Source organism: Necator americanus, chromosome V (assembly GCF_031761385.1).
Source record: "Necator americanus strain Aroian chromosome V, whole genome shotgun sequence".
Classification (NCBI taxonomy): Eukaryota; Metazoa; Nematoda; class Chromadorea; order Rhabditida; family Ancylostomatidae; genus Necator; species Necator americanus.
The window spans coordinates 9,282,270-9,296,981 of NC_087375.1; the positions used below are offsets into that span (position 1 = coordinate 9,282,270).

Below are 14,712 nucleotides of genomic sequence, written 5' to 3' on the forward strand. Positions count from 1 at the left end.
TACCGTTTGAAGTGGAAAATTGATAGGAGCATAAAAGAGCCGATTTCGCATAAAATTACAATACAAACATAGTGATCCGGAAAGTAAACAGTAGAGAAAGCCACGAATTTATTGGGATTTCCACTTAGCTGATCGAAAAAGAACTTGCGGATAGGAAATTCTGGGAAATTTGCACGTAAATGATAATTTGCTAGAAACTTTGTCACAAAGAAAAGACCCAAGTACCCAGAACATCTGAGTGCGACCTAACCCAAACCGGTAGGTCAAATCTGAATCGAATCGAGAGGTCAAATCGTTCCAGGTCAGCCAAAAATCACCAACAAAGTTTTTCGTTTTGTACAATTTTACTAACTATGAAATTAGATTTTTTTCTTTCAGGAATTCAAATTCAATTCATCTTTTAGGTTTACATTTAGTTGGCTTTGGTTTAATATTTTAGCATATTGCAATGTTTTTCAAAATTTATTTTAACATTTTAAACCTGCATACATATCTTGGGAACGAAACAGTTTATCATGTTCTCAAAGCTAAAATCAGCTTGCTTTCGCGTTCACTTTCGCTATCACATTTCCAGAAAGTCGCTTTCTAAATGTGAGGTTCTTTTTTTGTGGAAATCGCATTACGTCAACGTAATGGAATGCTTGCAGGCTCCAGTAAGCGAGTAAAAATAGTTTAAAATGTGTAGTGATGGATTAAATATGTAATAATTTAAAAGGAATAAGTATATAATAATTTAGATGAGTATCACAAGAAATTCCAGTGAAAAAATCCATGATATCCACGAGTTCTTGATCTGCGATACATGCGAAAGTTGCAAAATTCTATTGAGTCGAACGTGCTCGGCATGTTCAACATGGTCAGTGGAAAAAAGGAGATTTTTTGTTGCTGCAGAATTTTCTCCAGTGCACACGTCTCTTTCTCTTTTTCATAATTAAATAATTCATAATAATTCCATTTGATTTGCAATAAATTATAATAAATCTATAATAATTCTATATCATCGTGGGCGACGTGTGTTCGTCTTCCGAACAGCAAGAAAAAATCACGTAAAATGCAATGAATTAATCCTGAGCACAATGGTGTGGTGTGCTCAGTTTCGCCTAAAAATCTATCCTGGTCACTGAAGAAACTCTCCTTGGAAAATTTCTTCTCCGAATCTTCTAGAAACACATGTACGGATTGGAGTAAAACAATAATTAGATGATGTTTGTTTGATGCATTCCTTGTCATGTCCTCCAGAAAACTCCAGAAAACTGCAGAAAATTAGGAAAACCGACGAAATTGTACCCAGCTACCGTACCGTAAACATTATTATGAATTTGAAAATTATTTATTTAGACAACTAAGCATACAGAGAACATGGAAACAAAAAAAACGTCACATGCATAGAACTAGGAATTGAAACAAAAGACAAAATTAAGGAACGAGGCGATAGTTGAACAAATATCTGAATTTCGCAGTTTTTTTTTCATGTGATTTTCAGCGTTCAAAATAAGATTTCTAGAGCATAAAACAGTTTCAAAATTGGAAAAAAGGAAAAATTCTACTGAAAGAACAGATCTATCACAAAAATACGAAATATTTCAACTGTCTCTGACTTATAGAAGTCTTCTTTTAGCGAATGTTTCATATGAAAAGGCTGTTGAGCTCATGTGTCATGCATTCATATGAGCGTCTTTGCAGCTATTCACATCACCATCTTCTCAGTGGAACAGAAAATTCTCAGAAGAAAAAGAAGACAAATTTAAGGGAGCATTCGATAGTCGAACAAATATCTGATTGCTTTGGGATTTCAACAAGTCCCATAGCATCGGTAAAAGAGAAAATGTCCCAATAAAAGTCGGATGTCCGTGTAAGAAATCTTGGATTGATTTTCCCCTGAACCACGTTTTGTTGTTATATGGGAATGCAGCTCTTAGAAAATGTATAAATAAGCTGGTGCAAAAAACTTTGTAATGGGTGAGAAAAAAATATCCATAAGTTAGGAAAAACAGACCGAGTACTGTTTTGATCTATTTAGAAAATTAAGAAAAAACTTAGATTTTCCTTTTTTTTTGCATGATCGAATTTTAACGTCGGTAACGAATGAGTGGCTTCATGTGCATTCACGTTTGCAAAATCGAAGTTCAAATATCTCTTTAAAGTTAAGGAATACGTTAAGGAGTAATTTTTCGAAAACCAAAATAATCGTTCATCTGAAATTCACTTTTTTTTATTTTAGGATGGAATAATGAAAAATTCATCGCTACTCTTAATTACTAGTTTGATTCATTACGAGCTATGCAATTACGATTCTAACTTTTCCGCTTTATTTTATCTATTTTTTCTATTCATACAAAAATTTGGCAGGTTTTTCTTCCTAAACTGGTTCAGTACAGTGAAATGATGATGCAACCTTGGTAAAAAAAAATGTCGGTGAATCGCCTCTTATTTCGGTCTTAAATATTTCGTAAACTAACCGAGTGGCAATGGGAAAAACTCCATTTAAAAAAAGTGAAAGAATATTTATGGCATTTTTTCAATGACATGTGATCCAGGGAAGCGCTGAGCAGCAGTATTTTCAAAACTTTCAATTCAATCTCAAAGGATTTTTAATCTCCAAAAAGTTGAAATTCAACTCGTAGCATATTTTCAATCTTCTCATGTGAATACTGGGACTGGACAATCTCTCACGGATGATGTAGGACTATTTTTCAAAATTAAGACAAGCAAAAACTTTTTTGGCACTGCTGACGCACTTTTTCTTTCATTCCCTACAGTCCACTTTCCTGCACTTTTTCGTGTCGACTGCACACCAGAAGGAGCATCATTCAGGGGATTCTCAAGCTTAATTTATGAAGTTAAATAAAAAATGAATGAATGAAAGTTATGAAATAAAAAAACTATTGTGATCAACCAAGAACTCTAATCCAGAAAGACATTTCTTCGAGAAGCTGCGAGCATAAAGATGTTTCAATGATGATCTTTACAATTTTACCGTAACTACAACGAAGTACATCATTACAGCCATCACATTTTGCTAGTTTTACGCTGTTATCATGTATTTCTAAAAAAATGCATTATTTTTGTATTTCATAGAGCACAGTGAATTTTTTTTTGAATTTTTTTTTGAATTTTTTTTTCAGTGAATTTTCAACCCTTTCTAGATAGGATAGGGGATGCTCGATGAGATCCATTTATATTTTCGTTCCGATGCGCTGATCAGTCAATCATAGGAATTTATAGATTTATGTGATTTTTCCTTATTTTCCGAAACAATCAATCAAAATGAATGTATGAGTGTTAAAATGGGCGGAATCCCAGGAGCGTTTTGTCATTAGCAATACAACAAATGTGGGTGCTATTGAATAAAATTCGTCCATTAGGAAAAGAACTCGACAGTGTCGAAAAAAATGAGCTTAAAAAGAAACATTGCAATTGCAAGAGCAGTGAGAAAAAAAGAAACTCATTATGGAATGGAAAGCGTGGCGGATGTAAATAGAACAACGGGCCAGCGTCGATGGATGCGCCTCTTGTGGAAATTTCCGCTGCTTGCCTGCATTTCCTCCATTTTAGTGGACAACTATCGATTCCATTCTTGTCACATCTCTGCTTTAAAGGAAAAATCCTTTAGATTGGATTAGCAAAAGCTTGGAACATTTTCCACGCATAATTGGGTGCACAATGATGTTAACGACGTTCGAGTAAATCGTCTTTCAAAAAAAATGTAGTGATAATCTCATGTCAGCTAGTACCAGGAATGTTTTATTGTGATCACTGTACTAGAAATCTCCAGAAATGTAGCCTATAAATAGGAATAGAAGCTGAGATTTGCAGAAATTCGTCAAAGTTATGTCAGCTGAGTAGGAAAATTCCAGAAATTCAGAAGTCATCGTAATCATTAAGAGCCGTTCACAGTCTCTGAGTGAGTTATTTTTCTTTTCTGAAAAATTTCTTTTCTTTGCTTATTACACACATATTCTCAACAAATAACAGCATTTTAAAATATTATTAAATAAATAACAAAAGTAAAGGATAAAGTGTCAAGCGTTAATCAATCCGCTTGAGATGCTCCATCACGTTCACTTCAAATAAATAAATAAATATTTAAATAAATAATAGTATTGGAAATAATGTAGCAATAGGCATATTAGTAAATACTAAATATCAAAATATAACTAGCATATAAATGTGTTAATTAATTCTAGTAAATAGTAAATAGTAAATAAATGATGTATTGGTAGCAAAAAGGTAATATAATAATGCAATAACAGTAAAAAAAATATAAGAATAAAAATAAATAAGAACAAAAAATGAAAAAAATATAGGAAATAAAAAATAAATAGGTAGGTAAAAATAAAAAGTAAAAAATATAAATAACAAGGCAATAAAAGCAGTAAAATAGAGCAGGAAAATAATGAGTAAGCAGTAAAATATAGCACTGAAATACAGTATAAAGCTAAAGTCAGCGGATTTTTTAAGGACTATTTTTTTCGGAATTTTTCCCGATAAGATTCCAATAACGTTGCAGAAGTCCAGAAGAACGTTGGCTGAATGAACGCCAATTTCACCACAGGAAATCGAAGCATTAAACGCTGGGCCCATGAGCCCAAGAAAAGCCCATAAAATCATTCCATTCCCGGACGTATCAGGCTGTTATTAGGCGGCGACGAGGTTGAGGATAATGAAAAGGGTGACCGGCGATGATCGAATGTGGGGTGATTTCGAGCTTTATTTATTATTCCCGTTCCATTAGGATACAGAATAATTGAGAATGCACGGTGATTGAGGGGAAATAATACTTTATTTAACGAGTCATGTGAGGAGGAACAGAGGAAAGGGAATAGTAGGCGTTGATAGAAGAAAACTAGAGAAATACACGCAGTTCTTCCTCTTTTCATGGAAATTGTAGGCATAGTAATGGACCTTGAGCCCAGGACTTAGCCGTTCGTGTTCTTGGACTCTTTGGATCTGATGTCGGATTACTTTTAAATCCCAAGAGTGGCTTTTTTGGAAATACACCGTTCTTCTTTTTTTAAAAAGATAAATTTCTATGCTGTTATCAGTTCTTGTAATTCGAAAAGAAATACAAAAAAAAAGAAGAAAAAGAGAAGGAATATGCCTCGTCAACGAATTTTCAAAAATCTCCTAAAAGGTCACCTACATATGTTCCAAGATGGAACACTTAGATGAGACGTTGTTTGATTTTGTCGAAACGTTCTGGACGAGAGGGAGTAACGAATCTCGATCCAGATCTTCGGCGGTATCTATTTCAAATCACTGCGGAACCACATAAAATCCAAAATGGATCATCCGATAAGGATTCGATGAATTTGTTTACCCTTGTGGTGTAAACAATGCGAAAAATTCAGTTAAAAGGATGTTTGTGACTTGAAATAATTTCAATAAGATATGAGAGAGAAGAGAACAAATAATTGGAAATAATTGGGTAACTATAGAATTACAAAATAAATAAAGACAATAGAGTTGGAGTTCCTAAATGGTACTGGAAGCTAATTTTTTGTGGAATTAAAAAAAGACATATATAAGTTTATTTTTTCTAATCTTTTTCAGTCAGCGATGTAACTTATAGTTTTCCAAGTTCTTCTACTTTATGCATATTTCCATGCCTGATATGTGGGTAATAAAATAAAAAAATATATATATATAAAATAGAAAAAATAAAAGGACTAAAGTTAATGTATACGACAAATAATTGTACATGCATAAAATAAAAACAAAATAAAGCAAACAAAGCAAATATATACATCAAAAAATCAATAAATACTTTTTGGTTAGACGAATGAATTTATATGTTGTAAAAATTACATTCGGATATAATGGACCCAAGATATTTCACTTGGATTATTTATTTATTATGTTTTATTACGACGATATTTTTTATGATCAAGACATCTGCGAAGCCTATGTTCTTGTAGATGTCTCGATGTCTAGTCCTATGTTCTTCTCAGCTAACGTCTCAATGATTTCATCCATCCGGAAGAAAAAAAAAGAAGAAATGCTAGGACTTCACAGAAAAACGGAAGACTCGATAACAGATTAGCAACGACTGCGTCCTTAAACACAGTAACTGATCCGAAAAAGCGTTTTTTTCCCCAGCGCCTGAAATCAATTTCCATCGTACACATGATTTATTGATCGATATCACGTACACAGAGAAACACAATTTGTACCAGTAATACAATTTGTTTATAAATTAAATAGAAACTAGAAGGAGAGATGCTCACTAAAATGGATTTTTTTTTTCCTGAAAAATTTAATTTTTCTTTAATTTCAACGAAAACGGAAGCGGTGAGCAAGGTACTACTACGGTGAAGAAGTAGAGAAAATCTGAATACAGCACAATTACCATGAGAAGTTCAAGACAAAAGGAATTTTCTTAGAAATTTCCCAGGCATATTGCGGACGGGAGACCGCAAACGGCAAACTTTTGACTTCCTACGCCACATCGATAGATCTACGTAGGATCAATCGCAGGTCCTATACCAAAAGAGTCCTCCACAGATTCCAGATTTTCCATCTTTTCTGGTCATGTATTTTCTTCCGTTTTCTGCCAGAATTATCCATTGTATTCCATTCTTGTCACTAAAGTGATGTTTTTTGTCATTAAGTGATGCTTTCATTCTGCTTTTTCTTTCAAAACAAACTTTTTTTCGGCCTTTTCCAATCGCCATCAATTTTTCGCAGTGGACCATGGTGTACTTCCTTCCCTTCATCTTGACTCTGTTTCAAGGGATTTCAAGGGAGCGACCTGGAGTGTCACTTTATGTTCTCCCGAAACTTCCATCTCAGGATTTTCGAAGGTCAAATAGGTGACAATTTTTCTTATTCTATTCTATGGCTATTTCTTTTTTATTTTGTTTTCGTTCTTGAGAATTGTAGCAATAATATTTTATAGTCAAGAAAGACTAGCGATACTATCGTACATGAAATAAGATGTTTCATCTTACTTAAACCATGACCTGAAGGTAACTAATCGATTAAGCAAGTGGGGCATACGCTGCTTTGTTCCATGAACGACACCAATAAACAATCTTTTCGGAGCATACATTCTGTAAAAAATCGAATTCCCTGAGCGAACCATTCCGAGGACCTCTGAGAAATTATGCATTGGGGAGAGCATGGCGGTGTTCCCGTGAATGAAACACTCCTACAAGTAGGTAGGAATAAAAAAAGAAGATGAAATAAGAAGGTCTCTATCTATATTTTATTTTGTTTTTTTTTAAACTTAAAAACTATAAAAAAAGTTTATTTTCCTTATCTATCTAGCTAAAGCATAAACAGAACTATGCTGAGGCTTCAAGATATGAGATCGTTCCAACTATCTATGTATTTTTTTTTTTATTTCAGAGTATTGTTATCGTTTTTTCATTGACAAACTGGTATGATCATCCATGCAAATTTCTCCATTAATTTCTCATTGTCTCAGGATATCCCCTGGATCAAACTTACTGTATTTGCACTCTGGCGATTTTATCATTGCCACTTATGTGTTTTGCTTCTGTGTGCAACGATGTCCCATTAAATGATGCTGAATTTGAACGACCGCCTGAAAATATCGCACTAAAATTTCTGTTAGCAGCAACAGAACAATTTCCCAAATATAAATGCCGTATGGAAGGAAAATGCACCAAATTTTTCCAAACTGAACAGCGGAAAAGACGGAGGGGGATCAAATAATCATTGTTGATCTCTTTTTGGGAGCGCAAATATAAATTATTTGATTAAGTGATTGATGACTCAAGTATTTCGAATTGTTCTAAAGCATATGACGATCTAAATCTTCTTGATTTAAATAAAAATTCCTCTTTATTTGCTCTGCGAGTTTTTTCGCATTGTCTATTTTATTTTTTGTTCTTCTTCTCGAGGTGAATTTTTCGCTTTATTCTTCAAAAGTTGTTGAAATGATGTAAAAAAGTTAATGGGTTCTTCAATTTCAGCTTTGAATCAATTTCGTCAAGAAGATTTTCAAGGCCAGGAATTTTTTTTTTTGAAGAAATATAAAATGAAAAGCAATTGTTGGTGCAAAGCGCAAGTGTCCTGTTTTTGTTGAAGCTGCAACTTAGACCAAGTATGTATTATAGATGCATGGGATGTCAAGATTCAGGCGACAGAAGCTTCTAACAGATTATCGGCATTCCCTGAATAATGTTCTGTATCAAAAGAAAAATCGAAAAGTGCAACAGAGTCTGAATAAAGGATAAAGTAGATAAAGTGGCCGGCGTTAATCAACCCCTATGAAGATGTATCTGCGCGTTCGACTTCAATTCAGAATCGTTTAAGGTTAATGAACTCGTGTCTAGCCTATACTGCGAATTTCACGGTTCAGCTGAGATTACGGCGGTTTCGAACCAACGATTGGTCGTGCACTGACAACGGAACCTCTTACCGACAGCGCTATATCCGCCCAACGGATGCTTGAGTAATGGGCAAAGAAGGATCCTTGCAGTTCGTTTCCTACATCGCAAATCATCTCGAATGAGGAAGTCGGGTTCAACGTTCACTTACGTGTTGCTGTGAGATTTTTTCAACTAATAAATAATTTAAGTTCTCCTTTTAAATTCATTCGGTTTTACAAATTTGCACAGACTTTTTCAGATGGGAAATTTTTCGGATGGAAAAAAAAGAAAAAAATGAGGAGATCTGGGTCCCTTGGTTTTTAAAATGGAATAGCTCGAAGCTCGACGGAAAACTTTTCAAAATCGTAATCTATAGTCTTAACGTCGTTTAAGGCTCTAAAACAATTTTTTTTTCAAATAAAATAAGATATCTCTTATACAAAATAAAGAAATTGAGATGTAGACTACGAGTATGAACGCCACAGTCGAAAAACTGCTCCAAAATTTCGCGACTAGATTTTTTGACGTAGTTAATTTCAGCTTTAAATATAGGGTAAAAAACACTGAGCGATTGGTCATACTCATAATCATAATCTGGGTCCCTTACCTTGCCTATTTCGTCCTATGATGAAGATTCCAGCCAACCGTAAACCTTTACGAGTTTGAATCACCACTGTCTTCAAGTGCATCGAAACCTAAGTCAAGTATTCGGCATTGAAGCCCTTATGAGCGGTCTGTGCGCACCTAGGTTCCAACTCTTCAAATCCGTGAAATCTTCAAAAAACTCGTAAGATGAGCCTCGCTCTGGTCGACCGACTGCAATGTCGTTCAACGCTGAAGAATCAATCGGAGCAGCATCCCCATAAAGGTGTGCACTCATCATCGTAATTCGCTGTCCACCGTGAGCGTTATGGAACTCTCTCGGATGGTCCAAAAAGGTCTGTCATTGGCATCTCCAAGTGCATTGAGCGCGTCAACCGCCAAAGACGCCTGGACATCGTGAACTCAGCTACTCTCCAAAGTTAAGATTCGAGTGGATGAACACCATTGTCACTGTAGGTTAAAAATGGGTCCGAAACTTTATTACCTCAGTCTGAACGTTGTGCGTAGCGATAAATTCTGACCCTTTGTAAAGGTCGAAATCCATGAGAAGAAAGTCGTGCTGAGCGTCTTGTAGGGAGTTCTATGGAATCTACCGTTTAGAATGCTGCCGACAAAGCTCTTGCCTCTCAAATTCAAAGACTGGCCGACAAGATCCTCAAGATATCGTGAAGCTCGACAACGTTCGCCTGCGCACGATAAAGTTCGCCCTCACATCTTTGAGATGACTTCCCAGAAAATTAGAGGTAAAGGATAGGAAGTCGCTGGCGTATCATCGTCCACTCCTGGCCTCGATGCGACAACGCGTTTTCCAATCGCATTCAGTAATCGCTTGGAAGATTTTGGAACGAGTGATTATGACCACCTAAAAAATGACCTTCGGGGTTTTGCCACAGCCGAGTGATACGCCAAAGGAATCCGTGCTCTTGTGAGACGTTGGCAGAAGGTGGTTGATGTTGATGGATGGAGATTATTTCGAATTCGAATAATGAAATGTTGTTAAAAAGTTGTGTTTTTTTTTTGAAATTTTGCCGTATTTCGCCATACCTTCCGAACACTTTGATGGGTTGGAACCTTTTTGTTTACCAATGATTCGACCCCTACCTAAAGAGATGGAACGAAGATGGAGATTATATTATAATCATTCATTCTCGTAATCTACAGCTGTTTATGGAACTCTTTACGATCCAGCATCTCGAAGTCTTCTCTCCTTGAAACCCCGAAACTGTAAATTGTTTTCATATTTTCCTGTTATCCCGACGAGATTTTGGTGAAACTTTACTAGTGTCCTGACCTTTCGACAACTTCGTAATTAACCAAAGTCCTGAAAATGATTCCAGAACCTTATCTAACCAGAAAGTTCTAAACTTACTTCTGCCAAGTTCTAATGATGTCGTTCAAAGTACACGCTAGAAGTTCAAAAGGAAAACAAACTGACCAGTCTCACCGACTAGCTGGGCCGGTGAACCACCGCGTTCTTACGGATTGTCATCCTATGCGAATGAGATCCATACACTCTGCAGTATCCCTGGGTGTTGATGTCTGGATAGAGCTAAGAAACTGTATGTGGGACAATCTTATAGCTCACAGAGTGTTACGAACGGCATAAAGTCATTAGTAATTAGTAAGCATTAATTTCTATTACCCATGGATGGATAACAAAACAAGATAATCTCTTATTTCTATTATTCATGGATTACAAGAAAACATTAACATAGATTCCACCATGGTCAATTTCGTGATATGCTGCTTTTAAGTCAAGGACTCATTCGTAGATCATCTTCAAAGTCATTTTTTAATTATAGCCCCAGGGCAATTCAGACCCACTATGGCAATTCAGACCCTTTCGTTTCTCGCGTTGGTCACCCCCAGCATGAAAGGAAGAGTTAATGATAATATTCATGCTCAGTGCTCGATTTTTTTTTCAGAGCTTGAGAGGAGTTTCTTAGAACCAAATTATTTATTTATTTATATTTATTTGTTATTTTTATTTTCTAAAATATAAAAGGATAGACTACTGGTGATAAAGTTATTTTTCGCTGCTTCCTAGAACAGTCAGTCGTGTTCTGTGCCAGTGACGGTGTCAGTAAGGGCAGGCAAGGGCCTTATAAGGCCCTCCTTCAGTAAGGACAGTGTTTACAAATTTCAATACAAATTTCAGTCCCCGGTAAAGAAACAGGAAGTTCTGACGATTATCAGTCTCGAAGCGAATGTTTGTGTCAGTCAGTACACAACTATTTAGTCGAGAGTTTATTACTGTGGATAACCATACTTTTTAACTTGATTTGTAGCATTTCGTGTTGTTGTTTCTATTCGGATCCAAACTATTTTTACGCTAAAACTAAAGAGCTTGATAGCTAGGCTTTGTGGATTGTAGATGATTCTGCCTACTTCTACTTGACTAGAAAACTTCACTCCTTAAATTCTTCTGAGACAAGTTTCATTTGAAAGTGACACATAGTTTACATTAAGCTTGATTGATCTAGAGGCTACTGCAGAAATAAAAGGAAACGAAAATAAGCTAGAGCAATAGATATGAACCTCAACTCCTCATCCATCCTTTTTTCGAATTTCGTTCCTTTTCTACTTTAAAGCTTCAAAATCTTATCTCTGTACGTAGAGAAATTTGTGGGAGTTGTGGGAACCAAAGCTGGCGTGAGAAGTTATTTTCTCGACCTTAGGTGAGCCTAATATTGCAAGCCTAGCAAGAACTGATTACCTTAACCTTATAACCTTCGTCGGGAGACAAAAGCAGACAATAAGTTTACGGAAGAGCTTATTTTTTTTAGGATACCACTTCTGATTTCAATTATTGCTTATCAATTTCTTATTAGTGACACAGTTATCACTATTTGAGTGTGATGGGTAGTAGGAGGCTCCGCTGTGACTTTGTGATTGACTTATTCTAACCACGTGGTACTAGGGCGGTTCTAACCCGTTCGACCGCAGCACCAACCATGCCTTTCATCCCTCCGAGTATGAATTGGTATTAGACTTGTCCGAAAGGATAAAAACACTGACCTGACACATCGGCTCGCCCCGGCTAGTCATAATTTAGGTTAGACTCGTGTTCGAAAACTTCAAACCACTTCGGATTTAGGTGAACGCATGAGCGCATCCCGGCCGGATTAATTAACGCCAGACACTTTATCCTGTATCTTTTATTAGTAACATCCTCTACTCAGGCTTGTCAAATACTGCAAAATATGTATAACCTGGTTCAGGGGAAGTGAATCGCTGTCGATGAGAGGTTCAGCTGTGACTACACGACGATTGATGGTTTGGTACTGCCCACATCCCTCCGAGGTCGGTAAATTGATAGAAACTCGTCTAAGCGGATAGAAACGCTAACTTGACACATTGGTTCGTCCTGTAAGTCATTATTTGTAAGGCGTCTATAAAGTCTAAATGGTTTTTATAGTTTATTACTACGGACAGTGCAAATACAGTATATTAGAAAGTAATACGTGTATGATATTATGCTTTTACAATACGTGGGTGTTCATACATGCAATATCAATAGAAATCCGTCCATTCACGGACCCTAAACCATAGGCTTTAAACAACGATGGTGAATCCGAGCTGTGACATCCATAAAATCGTTAGAAATTGCCGGATCGTCTGTGTTGAACAAAGTACCTGCCCAGATCCTTAGGGTCTGACCAGGGTACATTGCCCATTACCGACGAATCCTGCCTCGAAAGTCTTCAGAATCGTAGAAAAGTGATCATAATCGGAAAATTGCACTAAGGAGACATTTATGGTAGCTTTCGACAAGACTATATTCAAATAATACTGTAGCATGGGAGATTGATACGGTAACTCTTACTGTTGGTCACGTTCGCCTGTCTATTTCCGTACAGTAATCGCTCTCTGAGGTCATGACGCCCGCGTGCCGTCAACCTTGCGTCAAATGATAACGTCGCATGCAAATGGACGCGCATAAAAATACGGTAGGCGCATGCGGTGAGGCGCAGAGAACGAAAGCGCCACGTATCTGCATCTCTGCGGAACCTCAAAAAAGCTTGACGCATGATGGCTGAACGCTTTTTTTCGTCCAAAGTTTGCGCTTATCAGGGCTGAAAAGCTCGCATGCATTTGATGGGAATCGATTGAAATGAATGCGGTCATTTTTACAGTGGTGACTATAAATTGACAAAGAGACTAGCTGCAAAATAAACTTTACACTTTACTACTTGTAGACGGAGTTAAATAGCTCGAGAAGATCCCGAATGTGCAAAGTAGATGGAAAATGGGCGGATTTACATAATTGAGGGAAGGTCTTACGTCATTAATGTTGCAAAAAAATTAACTAAAAATCATTTAGGGATCGAATATGTACAGGTGTCATCATTGGTACTGTCTCCTTACTGTATAACGGTTAACTGGGACTTTCGCAGAGTCTTAGCTTTCGGCATCGCAAACTTTCATCAAAAATTCTCTTTCATCGCATTTTTTTTTGTTGGCAGTGATGTTATATTCTCAAAAATTCAGACAGGCGGTCCCAGACAGACAGGGAAATTAGTTTGCTGCTGATTCATGCTGTAGAACATTACCCAAACAAACAAACAAACAAACACCTCAGTACTTGCTTCCTGCATGCATGCGCGTGTGCTTCCGTTACGACGACGAACGATAGGACGACGGGGGCAGTAGCGAGCCCCCCAGAGCCTCCGAGGTGGCACAGCGTAGTTCTCATGCATGTTGTATTCGTCAGGATCACCCTTCAGAGTCTTCTATCGTTATTTTGCTAGTCTTAGAACGCTAAGGAGTCTAGGAAGGAGGTTTAGGAGTCTAAGGACGGATGAAAACTAAATCTTCCCCAAATTTCTGTTCAAAAATGAATTGCAGTTTTCCATTTTTTTAGAATGAATGTAGACGATGAACCAATGAGATTTTCCTAGTAAATAAACCAAAAATAGTTGTTACTTTGCACAAATCGGAAGTGGTTGTTATCCAGCTTCGCTTATTAACAAACAAATTTAGAGACTATTTATAACGTTACGTTTAATTTTCCTACCGTTTCGCTTCTGTAAAAATGTTGTGGTTGAATCCGTTAGATCGATAGACTTAGATTTGAGATCTAGTTCTAGAGATTTTCGAGATTTTTCTGAACTTCTGATAGCGAACCTACCTTCTTCGGCGGTACTGAAACCTACAAAAATCTTCTCGGAACACAATAGACAGTCATTGTGTAGTCAGAATAGGCAGAAGATGAAGAAGAAGAAGAAGAAGAAGTGTAGACCACGTATGGTAACGACGTGGCTAAGGTGCTTGATGGCGGCGGCGGCGGCGGCGGCGGCGACGGCTCCGACGACGACGATAGCTTCCCACTCACATTGATATTCCAAACACGGCACACCACGCATAATGGTGTGAACGTTAGGCATCAGAATCGCGTCTCTGATAGGCTGTTCTTAGCTTCACACACACACGCACACATCGAGCCCATGTCAGCCGCAATCAATCGATACGGATAATTTGCATAAGGTGCGATGCACGTCTGCGTGTGTATATGTGTGTGATTGCGTGTGAAGCCATTGTGGTATGATAGAATGGGCAATCTGATCTGTTATTATTCCTGAAACATTTCAATGGGTTTTCCCCCTGGAATCGCGCTAAATGCAGAAATTTATTACACATTAGAAGTGATATTTTTAGAAGATACTTTTTAGCCCAAGTATAGGATTAGACTGATCCTAAACCCATCATGTGAAGTCAGCTAAGCAGTGAACCTAAAAAAGAGGTTGAAAAATCGTACAAATTATCGATT

The 14,712-nt window shown here is 36.9% G+C and overlaps 1 protein-coding gene across 1 annotated transcript; it reads left to right on the plus strand.

Moving 5' to 3' along the window:
• Nucleotides 1–6,693: 6,693 nt before the first annotated feature.
• RB195_013365 (uncharacterized protein) lies at nt 6,694–12,281 on the plus strand (the record flags this gene model as incomplete). Its single annotated transcript, XM_064203142.1, has 2 exons — nt 6,694–6,812; nt 12,164–12,281. The coding sequence occupies 2 exons, from the start codon at nt 6,694–6,696 to the stop codon at nt 12,279–12,281; spliced, it is 237 nt and encodes a 78-aa protein (XP_064059023.1).
• Nucleotides 12,282–14,712: the final 2,431 nt, after the last annotated feature.